The sequence below is a fragment of the Lutra lutra genome, chromosome 14 (genome assembly GCF_902655055.1).
Source record: "Lutra lutra chromosome 14, mLutLut1.2, whole genome shotgun sequence".
In the NCBI taxonomy this organism is placed as follows: Eukaryota; Metazoa; Chordata; class Mammalia; order Carnivora; family Mustelidae; genus Lutra; species Lutra lutra.
In genome coordinates this window covers 28709461-28728677 of record NC_062291.1, presented here as the reverse complement: position 1 = coordinate 28728677, position 19217 = coordinate 28709461, and the positions used below count along the sequence as shown (strand labels likewise).

The 19217-nt window shown below is 36.6% G+C and overlaps 1 protein-coding gene across 3 annotated transcripts in view; it reads left to right on the top strand.

Annotated features, from left to right (window-relative positions):
• CTNNA3 (catenin alpha 3) overlaps positions 1 to 19217 on the top strand; it is a 1776580-nt gene that overhangs the window by 1594782 nt on the left and 162581 nt on the right. For all 3 annotated transcript variants that reach the window (XM_047701796.1, XM_047701794.1, XM_047701795.1), the window contains exon 14: positions 2094 to 2186. In XM_047701796.1, the coding sequence (XP_047557752.1) occupies positions 2094 to 2186 (93 nt within the window). The remainder of the gene's footprint in view (positions 1 to 2093; positions 2187 to 19217) is intronic.

Sequence of the window (19217 nt, the reverse complement as noted above, 5' to 3'; positions counted from 1 at the left end):
AGGAAGTTGCAAAGACTCTTTCTCAAATAAGGTGGGAAGAATACACAAAAACAGCTAATAATAAAACATGTGATTGTGTAGAAATGCCACAGTGGTAAACTTATGGTATTAATACCTAAGGGAAAAGAATAAATTGCCCAGTGAGCATAACTGCACACAGTTCCTGCAAAGAGGAGCTGCATGCAGAGATAAAGATACACAACAGTTACTCGAGCACATCAGAGACCTTGGCAAGAAGGGGCTATTAATATCCAATAGGAGTCAGTTGAAATAAATGGAGAGGTGATGCTAAGTGCAAGTCTTAGAAAGCAAAGAAAGTGCAGGTTAAAGAATCGTGAAATGGGAACAAATCTAAGGCCATTAGTAGTAGAAAATAGGTAGTTTGCTCCACAATGTGAGCTAATTATGGCAAGTTCCCATCTCTGGAGTGGTCCCAAGGGAAGGTAAACTCTCCACAGCCCTGAAAATAAACAAAGGACCTGTGTGCAAAGCAAGGTTTAAGGGAAACCAGAGCCGGACTGAGGAGGCATCCCCTGCCCCTGACTACTCTTTAACAGCCAGGTGTAGAGAAGAGATCTCCCACTTCACATCCGGTAGCTTTTCACGAAATCTGTTTGATTTCTGGATTTCTTACCAAGACTCCATATTACATGAATCAAGCATCATTTAAATGAAAACAAGTATCAAATTAATTCTTGTTAAGTACTTTTACTTGGATTGGAAATAATGACAGATATCTTTAAATTATTGCCCCCGTGAGATTAAGGAGAAGAGATTAAGTGAGATTAGATTAGATACTTAAGATTCAGTGAAGATTAAGATCGGATACAACAGCATAAGACAAAAAAAATTAGTTTGAAATATGGAAAATGGAAGCACAGTAGAGATACAGTGAGAATGAGTGTTTGCTGTTGCCATTGATCTCTTTTGTTTTGCTTATATCCAATGTTCTTTTCAGCTATCGCTGATAATTTTGCTTCAGCCATTCAAAAACATGGAGAGATTCCATTGTAGTGATATGACAGTAAGCCCGGGAGACCAAGTCCTTACATCACAGGGTAAACAACAACTGGCTGCCTGATTCAGCAGCAGTGTGCAATCCAGTGTGATCACCATCAGCGCAGTGGAAGTGGAGGGGTCAGGGAAGGAAGGTTTGGCCAAGTCTTCTGGAGCCCGATACCACCCAGATACAAGATGTTTAAGCTGAAATTGAAAAAAAAGGAAATGGAAGTAGATTAGCTATTTAGACACTAAAGTTAAAATATTTACTCTTTAATTTCCTAGAAAATTTAAATGCTTAGTAATTTTGGTGCCATTTCTATGTCCTATAGTTTTAATTAGAATTACACCATCCATTTATCACATGTGAACACCTTGGTATGTGATGACCACATCATGGTTAGCCAACTCCCTCTTCAACCAGAGAAAAACTTCCTCCTGCTTATTTTGCTTTCTTTTTCTTTCAGAATTTATTGTGATATAATTCATATACCTAACATTCACCATCTTAAAGTGTAAAACTGGGTTATTTTAATATACACACACGATCATGCGGTCATTACCACTATCTAATTCCAGGACATTGTGAGCCTCCCAAAGAGAGACTGCATGCCCACAAACCATCATTGCCCTCTCCCTCCTTCCCCTCCTTTAGGAACCCCTGGTCAAATTTCTGTCTCTACAGACTTGCCTATTGCAGACATTTTGTACAAATAGAGTCACACAACATGTGGACTTGTGTGGCTAACTTTTCACTTACCATAACATCTTCAAGGTTCACCTATGTCGCAGCATGTATCAGTACTCCCTTGCTTTTTCTAGCCAAATAATAGTCTATTCTATATAATTTTGCTTATTCCTCAGTAGACGTATGTCTCAGCCGTTTCCACTTTTTGGCTATTACGATTGGCAAGGCTATGAACATTTCTTTTTACAACTTTTTGTGTGGACACCTATTTTCATTTCTCTTGGGTATATACCTAGGAGTAGAACTTCTGGGTCATATTGGTAACTCTGTGCTTTCTTTTGGAGGTAATGCCAGACTGTTTTTCATTTTGCATTCTCACCAGCAATGCTTTGCTTTCTTTTTATAGACCCCAGAGGAACTGGAAGATGTTTCTGACTTGGAAGAGGAACATGAGGTGCGCAGTCACACCAGCGTTCAGACCGAAGGGAAAACTGACAGGGTAAGTCAGCTCCCTGGGAGGAGAGCTGTAGGCTGTGCCCTCTTGTTGTCAATCATGCAGCCTCTCATAGGAGGGACTCCAGGATCTGGAGCCAGTTTCGCAAAGCCCAGGAGGAAGAATCCCAGAATGCATGGTCTGTAGCATGAGGGGAATTACTTCCTTGACATTGAAAACTCACAGTGAGACCATTTCTGGTCAGGTAGTAAATTATTCCATACCACTTCTAATCTCTATACCAGTCATGGGAATATGGAATTGAAATGTTTAAAGTAGACATTTGTTTAAAGTAGAAAAGAGAAACCAAGAAGTTAAAGTATTTTAGATTTCTAGAATTCTAAATTCTAGAAAAAATATATTTCTGAGAAACTACCCCTATACTTTTCTTCCTTTCTGCAATGCCGCCTTCTCTTACCCTCAACATAGACACACACACACACACACACACACACACACACATACACACACACTCTCACACACATGCCTCCAACGATGATAATCGACTTCTGAATTATTTTGTGGCATTGTATTTCACTTTACTTATACCCAGTGCTTGGGAATCTGTGAAAGTCTGGCTTTCTAGCCAACAGTATGCAACCGCAGACCAACTACAGAACTTGGGTCGGAAAGTCAGGTGATACAGCATAGTGGCTAAGACTAGAACACATCTGAATTAGCCATTTCTTTTCTGTGTCACCTGGAAAACTCATTCAGCTTTTCTCTGACTTGGTTCCCTGATTTGTAAAGTGAAGATACTGCGAGTACTTCTATGTGTGAACTATTGTGGGGATAACTCAGTTAATTAGTAGAGCACTTAACACACTGCTTAGCTCATAGTAAGTTCTCAATAATCATGAGTAATTCTTTGTAGTTGTCATAGGGATAGTATAATTATCCTCACTTATTACTACTATTAATTATTTAAATTCAGTGACATTACATTTGGAGATGGATAGGAAAAGATAAATTTAAGAAAGTTCCACGTGTTCAAATATTCAGATTACTTAGAACTGATATATGTTAGTTACAACTCCTGTGTTTTATTAGAAATGGTGGTTTTCTTGAGCTTACATTCCGTGCTGGTTATTGGGTTAATTCCCAGCCCTCCAGAAGCCACTTCATGTTGGGAACTGTCTGGGGGCACCCGGCATCTGAAAGAAGTTTCCTTCTAATCTAGTAGGCATCTTTGTTAAGAAGGAAATTTTTCCAAATGGCAATGGAATTGGAAATAAATTTTGCTAATAACATAGTTTGCTCATGCTTTCAGGTAAGTGAGTGAGTGATTCACTTCACTGTGGCTGAGTCACTGGAGGTGGAGGGTAGCTGTCAGGACTTAAAAGGTAATCGATAAGGGCAAATTTTGTTAAAAATAAAGGTAACCTTAGTAGGATGCTGGGATTAGTATAAACATACCATAGTTCTCATTCTGGATCGTCACATGTAGACAATAAAGCCTTGGTTAAGACCTTAAGTCTTAGAAACTTCAAATTTCTTTATTGAAAATGAGAAAAATAGGGGTACTACCTGGGTGGCTCAGTGGGTTAAGCTTCTGCCTTCGGCTCAGGTCATGATCTCAAGGTCCTGGGATCAAGCCCCGCATTAGGCTCTCTGCCCAGCAGGGAGCCTGCTTCCCACCCACCCCCACCTGCCTCTCTGCCTACTTGTGATCTCAGTCGGTCAAATAAATAAATAAAATCTTAAAGAAAAGAAAATGAGAAAAATATTATCATACCTTCTCAAGCATTATTGATAATTTCAAGATAATGCAAATGAAAGTATTTTATAAACCTTAAAATTCATATGCTAAGAAAATAAGCTTCTTATTACTACTATTTTGATTGTGTTTTTGTTCTTGGCTGAGGTTACAGGCCAGCTAGCTAGATGGCAACCTGACTATTGTAGGTTAAGAAGTTGATGATCTCGATAGTCCTGGATCTTAAGAATCTTTCATAGAAGCTGCTGTTTCTAACCGTGTAGAAATCACCCTGGAGCTGCTCTGTATTCTGGATTTGTGTTCCACTGTGCACAGTTCCCTGACAGGCCAGTTCATCTGGAATGCCCCTGGGCAATAACCTCACTACAGTCTCTTGGCAAGATAGATCCCTAACTATCAAATCTACTGAGCAACGTTATATTCAACCTGGCCACTCTGTGCTCTAGTAAATCTCCCTGCATAAATTCCAAGTAGTTTAGATTTTCTTCACTTCCTGCCTTGAGGCTTCTCTGAAATGGCTGTGTAGAATCCCTCAGGAAGCTGATCAGATATTCTAATACATACACAATCTATGTGAAGCATTAACACTCCACAGAGCAACCTTGATGAATATTCTTATTTTCCCTGGATGGACCATTTTGCATTTTGCAAAGGTCTCCAAAGGATTCCCAGGGGGATCAAGGCACACCTCCCACCACAGCGAACAGTTTGATAATATACCTTTGGATTTGTTCTCCTTTTTGTTTGTTTGTTTTTGTTTTTGTTTTTTTCTTTCCTGATCCAGTCTTCCTAGGCTCCTAGTTCCGTTCCCCAAGATTTCATCCCAGAATCAGCTACTTTCCATTCTTAGGCTCTGCTTTTGAGGGAAAACAAGAAAAAATAGTCACGGTACATAAACTACTTAATTATCACATTAACTTTGATATACTGATACATTATCCTGGTTTTACTAATAAGATCACTGAGGCGCAGATTTATATAACTTGTCTAGTAAGTGGGTTATGTTTTCAGACAAAGAACCTGGGTAATTACCACATGTCAACTCACTCAAAATATAGAATAAGTGGAATGAATCTTTTACTAACAAGCAAACAAACCACCACCACCACAATAAACTTGATTCACCATCAGTGGAATGAAAGGATGCTGTAGTGGTCTGAGAACTGGAGGAAGGATACAAATTTTCTTTTAAAATTTAAAGAGTAATTATTATATAGTATGGTCAATTTAACTCAAATAACAACCTCTTATTGAAAACCTAATTTGTGAATTTATTCCTACAGAATCTGTGCTCATGGCAGGACAGCTCAGATTGTCCCCTGCCCAAACCACCTGAGCAAAATGTTCATGTTGACAGGTTTTATGATTTCTCTCAGGCATCTGGCACCCCTAACAGACCCCATATTCTCTATCATTGTACCTCTATGCTTATCTTTCTATGTTCAGTCTCATATCCATTTGAGACTTTATCCAGCATTCCTGAAGTTTCAATACATTGAGCTCTGTCTGTCTTTTGACACATTTCCCAGATACCATCACGTTGAGAAGATACCATAAGATTTTGAAATAGAATCTGTTGAGAATTTTTTGAATACTCATGCATGCTCAATGAGGAATTTCTGGTCACTGAACAAGACATGTGTTTGGGTTCCTTTTTGTTTGCTGCTAAATGCCTTTTTGGTTCTTGGCTTATGCAGACTCTGCTATATGGAACATGCCATAGAACTAATTTCAGGCACTGTTTAGTCATGGAGTGACAGTTATTTATTATCATTTTATTTTTTGCATTTCACTCCCAGTAGCTTTGGCTCAACATCATCTGTTATTGCTGTCATCAGTAGCAAATGCCACTGGGCATTGTAAAGGTCTATAACCAACAAATAATGATTTAGAGTCCACAGTTAATCAGAGCGAAATACTAAAAGACCAATAGTGCATGCCTTATGAAGTAGCAGAGGAACAGCACTGGAAATTAGTGATTATCTTAATTATTAAACATGAATACTCACTAGACCAATACTGTGGTTATATTCAGTAATCAGGCATTCCGCAATGATACAGTAGTGTGATTTTGTTATAGATTTACAAAACATTCTTTAAAGATCTCATTGTTTATTCTGATCATGCTCTTAGCAAGGATAAAATAGAAATCTTTTATCTGAAAAACTCAAATTTGAAAGAGACATGAAAATAGATTCCTTTTAAGATCATCAAATTTCTAAACCTACTGGTAATAAGACTTTTTGGTAAGTCCTAAAAGCTTTCTAAAAGATTATACTAAATACATGCTAACTCATATTTTCTATTTAAACAAAACAGTGTCAGTTATCATTTAACACTTTATAGCTTACAGAATATTTCCAAATTGGTGTCTTACTTAACAAAAGCTGTGGAATTTTTCTTTTTCCCTTGATTATACTAATTAGGGAATTTAACTCAAAGGATTTCAGTACTTTATGCAAATCATGTAGACTGGAACCAAATCCCAGATATTCTGGCATGAACCACACTCTGTCCAGTGTAACACACTTGTAAACTGGGGTAGAATCTCACCATTCCTTAAGATCTCATTACCCTCCTATTGTTACAGCCAGTATTATGGAGTTGGTATTATCATTTCTCTACTAGAAAAACGATTCCTGAAACTGAAAACCATAAACCTTAAGTATCAGACTTGTTTAAGTCTCACAAGTTTCAAAATGCCTCAATGCTACAATCTTCCATCAATAACAAAATCATTTTATTGTTTACAATTTAAAAACTACTTAATGATGCCCAGACCTTGTCAGTCTTTCCCCAGTGGGTCACTTTACCTTGATGAAGTCGAATATTAATCAGATAGAGTCAGATAGTGGCAGACCTTGTAGGACAACAATCCTGGGCCTCCAAGCACAGAGTCTAGACAAGTGAGGCAGTTACTCCTCAGTCTCTTATCCAGTTGGTCTCTGTGATACTTCAATAGAGGTATCCAATACCTCTATCCAATACTCCAATTTCTAGATTTCCTCCTTCATTTATTTATCGTCTCAATTATTTATTGTCTGCAGGAGGAGCAGCAGGGACAAGAGACTCTCAGGAAATAAAGTATCCTCAGAGTGGTGGCTCAAAGTATGTTTTTCATGCCTACCTGGGGTTTTAGGAAGACCTAAGAGAATATGGGTTACCTGGGTGGTCCAGTCCATTAACTATCTGACTTGATCCCAGGGTTGTGAGTTCAAGCCCCATGTGGGGCCCCATGCTGGGCATGAACTTAAAAACAATAACAACAACAACGAAACAAGCAATAAAATAGATTGAAAGAGAGTTTTGTGAGTGGAATGGGTGAGCAAGTGATTTGCCTTTGCTAGCATTGGCTTATAATGTAGAGATGTATAAACTTGGGAGTCAGATAAGCCTTGATTCAAATCTGGCTTCCACCTATTACTATCCATATGATCTCCAAAAAGTTAGTGTACATTTCAAACTGTTTTCTAATCTGTAAAATTGTGATGATCATATTAGTAATTGTATCTATTTTATAGTCATTCTTAAAGATGAGATAAATGAAAAGTTTCAGTTCAGTTCTTGGCACATGTGAAGTCTTCAATCAATTTTAAATTTTTTCAAAGATTTTACGTATTTATTTTTTGTGAGATCTGTTTATCTATTATTTTTATTATTATTTATTATCTACTATTTATATTTACTTATTTATTTTTGTGAGATCTTTTGACTTATTTTTGTGAGAGAGACTGAGAGAGAGCACGGGCAGTAGGAGGGGCAGAGAGGGAGCAGCAGGCTCCCCACAGAACAGGGAGCCCAATGTCAGACTCCATCCCAGAACCCTGGGATCATGACCCAAGCTGAGGCAGATGCTCAACTGACTGAGCCACCCAGGTGCCCTCAATTTTGATTTTTATTAAAAAAAAAAATGAGTAGAAGTGTAGAATTGTGTATTGGTGTTATACTTTGACTTCCTTTTGAGTAGCTCAAGAAGATTTGTAAATACAAGTCTCAGTCTTCTAGAATGAGATTCCTTTGGTTTTTTGGTTTTGTGGTGCTAAACATTTTGACATGCTGGAAATTCTATTACGAAGTCTTTTGAAGCAGTTTCCCCCCCCCCAGGAGGAGGGCTTATCAGAAACAGCTGCAAGAGATTAGAAGGAAGATGACATTAATGTGATTTTTAATGATGCTGGCACTTTATATATATCTAATTCACATATATAATGTAGAACTGAAATAGTGATCATAAAAACCAACTCTTGATAGTGAGATAAAACAGAAAATTTGATCCAGTAATTGTCAAGTTTGTAATTTCTTTATTGGATGCCTGGCCCTGCCCTGGGAGTTTTTCTTCTTTGTGGAATGTTGATACTGTGATGATCCATTAGTTTCTATTTCTCTCAGTCTTCACTTACTTTCATCAAGTTACACAGGGCTTAATTTCCAAAGTTTATGGTACATACTTGAAAAAAAAAAAAAAAGAAGAAGAAAAAGTCACTCATCCTGACTTTTATAGGCTGCATGTTAGAATCAGTTTTTCAAGCAGTCATTTGAAGTCACCTTGTATTGAGGGAAATCTTATAATTACAACAATGTGGATGGATCTAAGGTATCTAGAGAGAGAATGCTAAGTGAAATAAGTCAGAGAAAGACAAATACCATATGATTTCACTAATATATAGAATTTCAGAAACAAGATAAATGAAAAAATTAAAAGAAGAAGCAAACCTAAAACAAAACCAAACCCAGACTCTTAACTATAGAGAACAAACTGAGGGTTACCACAGGGAAGGTCAGTGGGGGATGGGTGAAATAGGTGAAGGTTATTAAGAGTACAGTCATCATTATGTGCACTGAGTAATGTATAGAATTGTTGAATCATTATATCACATACCTGAAAGTAGTATATAAAGTAGTATATAACACTATGTTAACTATACTGGAATTAAAATTTTAAAAAATAAAATTTCCTTTTATTTTTCTACTCCTAAGAAGAACTTATGTTCTAATGGTTCTTCCTTCAGCCAATATAGCTTGAAAGCCAATAGTTCTCAAAACTAAATAGACGATTTTGTTCAGTCTCACACAATTTATTTTTTTATTTTTTTGAAGAATGTCTACTTCTTTTTTTTTTTTTTAAGATTTTATTTATTTATTTGACAGGGACAGATCACAAGTAGGCAGAGAGGCAGGCCGAGAGAGAGAGAGAGAGAGAGAGAGAGAGAGAGAGGGAAGCAGGCTCCCTGCTGAGCAGAGAGCCCGATGCGGGACTCGATCCCAGGACCCTGAGATCATGACCTGAGCCGAAGGCAGCGGCTTAACCCACTGAGCCACCCAGGTGCCCCAGTCTCACACAATTTAAACTTTGATGATAGCGTCTTGTAGATGAGGAATGAAAGAGGGAACTCATTTAACATTACTGATTGAGGTCAGTGCTGACCAAGATTTTCATTTGAGAGTATTTGAAGGTGTGATCTCCAAATGCTAAAATTCAGTTTAATGGACATAACATTAAAAACAATAAGACAAAAAACTTAGAAATTGGTAATTTCGATTATAGTCAGATCATACTTCAGCATGATAAAATTACACCGCCTTTTTAAAGGTATATTATTTGTCATACTTACTGATGATCCAAAATTCAAGAAATTGTAATATGTAGTCTTTGGTGATTAAGATTTCTCATATTTTTAATATTATCTTCCCTTAAGAGTATATATTTTGTAAGTCTGTTCTGCCTTAAGGAATATCTTTGAGTCCATTGAATCTGTGTAAGTTCTATACATAGAAGTAAATTGGGGCAGAAATAAGAACAGTTGCCTAGGTTACTGGACACAACCTCAAAACGTCAACAGCAGCAAATGAATGGGACCATGTCAAATGTTAAAATACAGGAGATGTTTCTTGGGGTAAAAAAGAAATAGCCATGTACACTCTAACATCATGTTGGTAATTGGGAGAACATCCTTCTTGTGACTTTTTATGATGCTGAATCAGCTGGATATTCTCTACCATGAAGACAGAAAAAATGCCATGAATGGATAGCTTGTTTTAAAAATTAGAAATATTTTAATAGGCCCTATTTATTATCAGAAGACACTCTCAGTAACTCCAATTTATACTGAATTAACATGCAAAATATGGTAAGACATGTCCTCATTACCTTTTTCATGATATAATTTTGTTTAGGTTACTATGACAAACGCAGCTTGCACAAGCCGATGAATTTACATTATTCAAGCAGTGTTATACTAGGCAATGCATTTTCTCGTCAGCAGTTTCTTTAATTTCTATTGTATACTTGGCAATAACTCTGCTTTCCTATCTTTCTGGCTGATTGTTCTCAGTGCTTCATGGTTTCCTCTTTCTCTGTTTACTTCTCAAGTGTCAGGGTTTCACGGGAGCTCTGATCTAAGCTCTCTAGTCCTCCAATTCTTCCCAGTTTTCCTGAACACTCTCATACATCCCAAGATTTCAGATATCTTACATAGACAAGCGAATGTAGCCACATACTGTGTCGTGAGCTCTCACTACTTACACTGGCAGGTTCGCAAGTTTCCTCTCCTCACGTGGCTTGTGACACTTGCTGTTTCCAAGCCTGAGTGCATCACCTTACCCTACAAATCTACTGTATATTCCTGATAACAATTCTGTACATTTCATAGAACACATCTGAACCTGGGAATGATTTTTTACTTCCCTCCATAGCTAGGCATACAACATGTTCCAGCTTTACTATCTTCTAAATATTTTCTGAACTTTTCTATTTTTTCACCACCTTCACTATCACTACCTTGAAAGAAAATGTTGCACTGGACAAAGTTGAACGGGAAAGGAAGCATTTATTCAAGGCTATTGCACTAGGGGTAAGAGACCAGAACTTTGCATTTGACTCTCCTAGAACAAAGGGCTGGAAATTTTTTCAGAGATGGGATAAGGGAGATTGTATGCTGTCTGTTTTCACTAATTGGCTTTGCCCAAAGGAAAAGTGAAATTTCTCTATCTTCATGACAGGAGGTGCTTTTATAACTTGGAGCAAGATGCTGCTAAATTTAGGTTCCCGCCCTCCCACTGAGCCTAGGAGGTAGAGGCTTTATGTTCTTTGATGATGGCATGTCAAAGGGACAGCTTCTTAGTTCTTGAGAAAGACATTCCTTGTTTGTAAAGCTGTCGAGAAATATTTAGAAATATTTACATCTTAAAGGGGCAAAGAAAGAATTTACAACAACTTTTGTAAACTATATACTATAAAAAAAGAAAAGGTCAGGGACCCAGAGTCAGAAAGAAGCCTGTCTAAAATTTAGTCAAGCTGAGGAGAACATTAAGGCCATCTTGGTTACTATCTTAGGTCAGGTCCTATCATCTCTCACCTAGATTTTCTTTAGCAGACTCCTAAATTATCTTCTGCCTTTAGTAAACTTTCATTCTCTCACTTGAACTTAAGATGGTATTTCAAAAGTGCAAATCTGTCATCTGTCACTATGCATAAAATCTCCTCAAGGTCTCAGTGTCTCCCTTGTCCTTGGCATGAAATCTGGTCCCTCAATGCCCTGTGTAAGAGAACCAGGTTCTGCTTCCTGTTTCTCTCTTCTGCCTCTTATTTCACACTTTCCATTGTACAGATGTCTCCCTTCCTATATGCACCAGGCTCTCCCTCATATCCCTCTCTGAGGTGCACAATTCCCTCATCTCACCATCCTCCTCTTCACCAAGAATACCTGCTCATCATTAGGATTCCAGATTAGCCTCAACTTCACTGTTACAGATTAGAGTGTAGTTTCCTTCCAACATTCAGGCCTGGATCTGAATGTAGCACGTGGAGATTGCCATATCATGACATTCACTGTGCATGCATAATTTCTTACATAAGGGCATTTCTTTTTTTTCTTTCTTTTCTTTTCTTTCTTTTTTTTTTTTTTTAAGATTTTATTTATTTATTTGAGAGAGTGAGAGCACATGAGAGGGGAGATCGGAGGGAGAAGCAGATTTCCCATGGAGCTGGGAGCCTGATGTGGGACTTGATCCCAGGACTCCAGGATCATGACCTGAGCTGAAGGCAGTCACTTAACCAACTGAGCCACCCAGGGACCCCATAAGGGCATTTCTTCTCCACTCATTAAACCTCACTAAACCTCATTGGTGCAGAGAACATGAATTTTCTCTCTTTTAGTGCTATGTTTACAGAATATCACCCACTGCCTAGTAGAGATCTATGAGAGACGATGAGGAGAACCTTCCTTTTTAAAGACATCTTGTCTCAAAAGTGTACTGTTCCTCAATATATTGAACCTAGGGGATTACATTAATTTCTTTCTTGCTCTTTCTTCCTTTCAACAGTTGTACCTACTTGTGCTAGATAAACCTTACTATAAATTGCTAGGTCACAACTCTGAAATTTTCATTGGCTCTCTACTACCCAGTCCCTGCTAATATAATAATATAATATATATATTAATTGTTCTGTTTCTTTTGGCAAAGTCCTTTGCAATGCCCCTGTATTCCTGGATGTATAAAGTATACAGATTCAAAAACTGCTTTTTATTTGTTGAAATGACTCTTGTGTTCCTGGACATTAGGGCTATCCCTGAGGCTATGTCCATGATCTGTCTCTTGTCTGAATTGCCTACCTTTTTTTTTTTTTTTTATTCCCTCCAAACACAAAAGTTCTTCAAGATGAGCCCAACTCCCTTTATTTCCATGATGTTTTCTTTGCACAGCCTCTTTGATTTAATGATACAAAAACTTCTGCTGAGAGACTGTCAAAAGGCGTTTACTCATTCCTTTCAGATTTTTACATGCTAAGGTCACCATGTTCTATCTATTGTGAAGTAGTGTAGCTGAATAGTGTCACCTCTTTTTAATTCAAATTCTTCACTCAAATTGAAATTTAGGTTCATTCCATTGATTGTAGATGTCAGTGTATAAAAATCAGAGGAAACTAAAGTTTAAAACATTGCACATTATTTATCCTAAAATTCTTATATTAAGAGTTCTTTTCATAAATACTTCTTGAGATTTCAATCTGGGAAACGCTGTTACCAAATATCTAAACATACTCTCATTTATCAGACAATGGAATTATATTGCAATATATACATTTCCACCATGCCTTGATTTCTGGGAAATTCTGAGTTAAAATTAGTGTCTAGTAACTAACTTAAATACCTGGTATATTTGTCTGTTTTCATTCAGTTATCTTCTTTTTCTTTAAAAATAATCTCAAATACAAATTCTGATTAAAAATACTTAAAAGATATCTATTTTATTAAAGTTCTACCCAATATATTGCTCTTGTCACCACTAAGGTTATATATTTTAGAGTGAGAAGATAAAGTAAGTATATCCAGTATTGGAACACTTGGCTGACTCAGTTGGTAGAACATGAAATTCCTCATCTCAGGGTCCTGAGTTCAAGCCCCATATTGGGCATAGAGCTTACTTAAAAAAAAAATAATAATAAATAAATAAATAAAATAAAAAAATAAAAAAGTATATCCAGTATTATATCTTTTTACAGTAATTTCAGTTGCTGTAATTTAAGGCCAAATCTCTTTATTCCTTTATTTAATTATAGAATAGAACCTTGGCATTTATAAGTGTATATAACCTATTTTTTAACATTGTTGGATAACCCAAAAATTTATGTATGAAGTTATTTATAAGGCCACTGGAGCACGAATTTAAGTGATATATTGTGATATTTATATGTGATTCACTTGCTCGTTAGCGAAACAAACCTTTCTCCAAGCTTTAAATAGACTATATTCTACTTGTCGATGAATTCACAGCAGAGGAAATAGCAAGTAGAAAAGCCTTGGAGGCAAGTGTTAGTGAGGCAAGAGGAAATCTGAAGCTGAAAAGGAGGGCTGATCTTGTAGGGAACATAAACCATTGTAAGCTATTTGGATGGGAAGTTATCAGAGGGCTTTAAGCCAGAGAGTGACATGATACGGACTTATACTTTAAAGGGGTCATTCTGAATGCTGTGTTGAAAATAGTCTGAGAAGTGGTACAGGAGGAAGCAGGAATTTAGAAAGTCATTGCTCTTCTATTACACAGGTGAGAAATCATGGAGGCTGAACCCAAAGGTTTTAGAAATGGAGAAGTTGAGAGCTATTGATAAAGCATATATGGGATGGTTACTTAACTGAATGTGCTGAAGACTTATATATTGAGTATGAGAGAGAGAAAGGAGTCAGGACAACACTCGGTTTTTGACTTGAGAACTGGGAATGGGGACTTGCCATTTATGTTAATATGGGGGAGACTGAATTGAGCAGATTGGATATTGTAGAAATTAGAAATTAATTTTAGATATGTCTTATCTAAAAAGTCTATTAGACAACCAAAGAAAATGTCAGGTAGGAAGCTTTGAAATTTATAAACCAGAGTGGAGCTCACCTCAGATGCATAGCTTTATATTACAATTTTATAACCTTCTTAATTTACATTGAAGTTTTATATGTTACATAGTGCCAATTTCTTTTTCTCTCAAAGAAATTGATATTTTAGCTTTAACTCTTGTTTCCTCCTACTTTCAGGCCTCATCCCCCTGAAATCTTCTTCTTCCTGACACACTTGTTCTTTCAAATATCAGCTTTTTTTGGAGAGTCACCACTAATTTTCCTTTTTAAAACTAAAACACCAGGGACACCTGAATTGCTCAGTTGGTTAGGCATCTACCTTCAGCTCAGGCCCCGCTGTGAGGCTCTCTGCTCAATAGGGTGTCTACTTGTCCCTCTCCCTCTGCCCTGCCCACTTATGTTCTCTCTCATACCCTCTCTCTCAAGTAAATAAATAAAATCCTAAAAGAAAAACAAAACAAAAAAACCCACAAAAACTAGACCACCATTCCCAACCCACATATAAACCTCTTCACTTCCCTTTTTTATTTTTCTCCATAGTACTTCCTTTCACTGTCTGACATGCTACATGTTTGTTTGTTTTGTCATCTACTAGATAATGAATCCAATGAAGGCAACGATTTTTATGTTTTTTCCCCTTTGATGTATTCCCCATACTAAAACAACATCGGGCACATAGTAAAATAGGTCATAAATATTTACTGAGTACATAAATGAATGAATCATATTGACCATAAATGTGCTTTGAGAAAAGGAACATGCACAGAAAATTTGGGGGGAGGGGAGTTGTTTTAGATATAACATTCATATCTAACCAGTAAATAACTTCCCTACAAATAAGTGGGATAATTATAATTTTTTGAAAATAATGTTTTAGTAAAGAATTGCCCAGTCAATAGTCATTTAGAAAATTTTTCTGAGGCTAAAGTGTTTAAATGATTTTTTGCCTTGTTCAGTTTAGAGGTGTTTATGATGGACATCTGGCTTCCAAGTGCTGCCCTTTTTTCCCATTCTCTGAATTATTCTCATTGAAAAATTTCTATTTCTTATAATGTTGAAAACATAACATATATAGATTAAGTAATTTTGAATCATTAGTCTCCGGTGAGATATGAAACACATGCTTACTTCTTTTCCTGTTAAGGACAATGTGTATCAAGTAATGGCTAAGGTAGTAGAAAAAGGAGCTCAAAAAAAATATAGTTTAAAAAAAAAAATCCTTTGATATTCTAAAAATTACCTCGTATACTGAAAGTACCACAGTCTAAATCTAGGTTTCTATATATGCGTACTCTTAATCAGTGAGTGATTATTAATATATGTTTAATTTTTAGAAATGTGAACATGTATTTCTTATAATGAGTTGCATAGGCTGTAATATTATATATATCTAAGGCTTGGCTAAAATCCTGTGTAAATATGAATGGATATAGAACATAAAAATTTCCCTCAGATTGGAGTTATCAGCTCTATAAAGCTCATGTACTTTTAAAGAATAAAGCTTTTTAATATTTTTTCATTTTTAATTTATTTTAAAATTTTTATTCAAGTGTAATTAGCATAATACAGTGTATGCATACAACATATAGCATACAGTATTTTATTAGTTTCAAATGTACAAAATAATGATTCAGTGGTTCTGTACATTTCTCAGAGCTCATCAAAATAAGAGGACTCTTAATTCCTTTTATCTATTTCACATTACTACCTGCCCTCTGGCAACCATCAATTTGTTCTCTGTATTTAAGAGTCTGTAGTTTTGTCTGTCTTTTTGTTTGGTTTATTCATTTGTTTTCTTTCTTAACACATTCATTCATGAATGAATTCATATGCTATTTGCCTTTCTCTGACTGACTTACTCACTTAGCATTGTATGCACCCCTTTATTTATTGCAGTATTATTTATAATAGCCAAGATATGGAAGTAACCCAAATGTACATCTATAGATGAATGAATAAAGAAGATATGGTATGTATATACAATGGAATATTATTCAGCCATTAAAAAAGAATAAAACCTTCCCAATTTCAACAACATGGATGGGCCTAGAGAAAAAAATACTTTAAAAAGTCATACTTGGGTGCTCCTGGCTGGCTCAGTCAGTAGAGCATGTGACTCTTAATCTTGGGGTTGTAAGTTTGAGCCCCACATTGGGTGTAGAGCTTACTTCAAAAAAAAAAATCTTAAAAAAGTAAGTCATACCTGGACATGTTTCTCTCTTTCGGATTCTAAGATAATGGAAAGAAAGAGAGCAAATTTTTTGAATCAAACTCCCACGTCTGAATTTTGATTCTGACACTTATAGCTGTTGACATTCAGCAAGTGACTTAACTCCTATGTATGTTTGCTTATTTTTAAAATAGATTTTATTTACTTATTTGTCAGAGAGATTGAGAGAGCACAAGAAGAGCAAGTGATAGGCAAAGGGAGAAGCGGGCTCCCCACTGAGCAAAGAGCCTGATGTGGGACTTGATGCCAGGACCCTGAGATCATGACCTGAGCAGAAGACAGAAGCTTAACTACCTGAACCACCCAGGTGTCCCTTAGTTTGCTTATTTTTTAAAATGATTATTATGAAGCTTATGAGTTAATATTAGTAAGAAACAACGCACAGTTAAGTGATAAAACTTAAGTGACCACCATCATGGTACTCATTACCACGAATACTGTTATCATTGCCATAATCATCATCACTTATGAATGGATTCACATTTATAAGCTTTCTGTTAGTTCCTCAGGTAGGCAACATTCACTTTTCTGATTAGCCCTCTTCACATTCTCCAGAACAATTTGTGGAGAGCCAATGTGATTGGCTGAGCCAAATTAATTTTCTCCTACATGTAAAACCTTTTGAATAGGATTTTTTTCCATGGGTTTATTTGTGGATGGTGGCCTTTTAGTAAGGTTCCTGCACTGATCCATTTTTAAGCTATAGCTGAGAGTGAAAGAAACTCTGTGTTGTTTCCTTGGGTTGAAGATTACAACAGGAGTAATATCAGGCTATAAGGGACACTGGGTGTGTTGAATGTTAAGAGAGATACAACAAAGCATAATATTACCAAAAAAAAAAAAAAAAAATCAATGCCATGCTGTTGCCAGGGAACTAAGAGTCATCTGTATCCAAGAAATGTCCAGGAAACACTTGCTTGTAAAATTCATGGTCCTGGATCATATATACAAGGAATATGTGGTCTGCAGAATAGAAATGTGAAGACATTATGACCTGGCTGATAAAATATCACATTCCACACTAATAAAGCAAGTGTACTGCTCAAGTAGGAAATTTGAGTAAGTTCTAGAAGTCTATGACTTGAGAATATACAGCAACTGTCTGTCTGGGCTGTGTAGATAAGGGAAGACACTCAAATGTTTCCTCATCAGTTCATGGTCTTTTATATAAACTGTACACTTCCAAAGCAACAAATTAGAAGATTTTTATCCCTCTCTCTCCAGCTACCATCAGCCCATCCTTGAAATTAAAAGTGATAGATTTTTTATCTCCCTCCTTTCTCTTAAGCTTAACTAGAGATGAGGTGTCCAAACCTCTTTTCTAGCAAAATCCAGGGTGCAAAAGAGCTCCTAGGTAGGTAATAAAGTACCTAGGTAGCAACCAAGTGCTTTACAGTTTCATCTGACTTGAAGGTTAGGACTTTAAAAAAAATAAAAGTCCTCTGAAATTAATAATAAGACATATATACCTTTTTAAAAACTCTTTTTAAACCTGTGAATAGTTTTCTGATGGAACTTTAAAGTTTCACAAATTACTAAAATTGAATTTGATAATGGCAATTTTTTAACTCTTCCAATTTCCTGTTGTACTAAAATTGCATATCTATCCCTCTATCCTGTGTTGTAGATATGTGTCTTTGAATAAACATGTGATTTTCTATAGCCTATTAAATCAAGAAGGAATTGTGTACTTGAAATTGGGCAAATGTGAAGTGAGAGACTATGATCATAGAGTTGGCATCCAAGGTAAACTTTTGGGGAGGCTGGAATTAACACAGCCTTCCATGGAGGAGTCAGTATGACAAGAAAATAGACGCCTAGTTTAAAAAAAAAAATCCAAATTTATTTTCAAAAGTTATGTCTTTTATCCATAACATATCTGGGTATGCCTTGTCATATCACTGTTGCCTACTTTGCTGATGATGGTAATAATAGTAGCAGCAGGAATAACCTAATTATTTACCAAATGCTTAATATGTAGCAAGCACTTCACATTTTTAAATTTCTCCACCACCACTCTGAGGTATATCTCCACTTCTAAGATATAGAAAAAGAAACACATTTGTTACATAAGTACCTACTATCCCAACGTGTGAAGTAACAGATCTGAGACTGACCAAGATGTGCCTACCTCAAGGACCTGCTTATCCTCCTGCTCTTCCCCTGTACAGCATAACCACCCTTCCTACAGACCAGGCTTTCTTTCAGTGGGACTGCTTGAACCAAATCAGTCTGCAAAGTTCTGGCAAAAGTGCTAGATATGGGGTGCCTGGGTGGCTCAGTTGTTAAGTGTCTACCTTCAGCTCAGGTCATGATCCCAGGGTCCTGGAATTGAGTCCTGCATCGGGCTCTCTGCTCAGAGAGGAGCCTACTTCCCTGCTCTCTCTCTCTGCCTGCCTCTCTGGCTGCTTGTGATCTCTATCTGTCAAATAAATAAACAAAATCTTAAAAAAAAAAAAAAAGAAAGAAGGAAAGAAACTTCAATTTGAAATTGAGCTATATGGAAGTAGAATCTAGACTGTTATCACAGCTGGTGTCCACATCCATTTGCTTACAATTGTGTAGCCATGAGTGCAGCATTAGGTTAGTGTAATTCTGTGAAATGACAAAGTTAAGAACTACTGTTACTAAAATTTCTTAAAACTGTGTAAAATGAGGGAGCTCCTGGCTGGCTTAGTTAGTAGAGCTTATGACTCTTGATCTCAGGGTTGTGAGTTCAAGCCCCAGGCTGGGCATGGAAA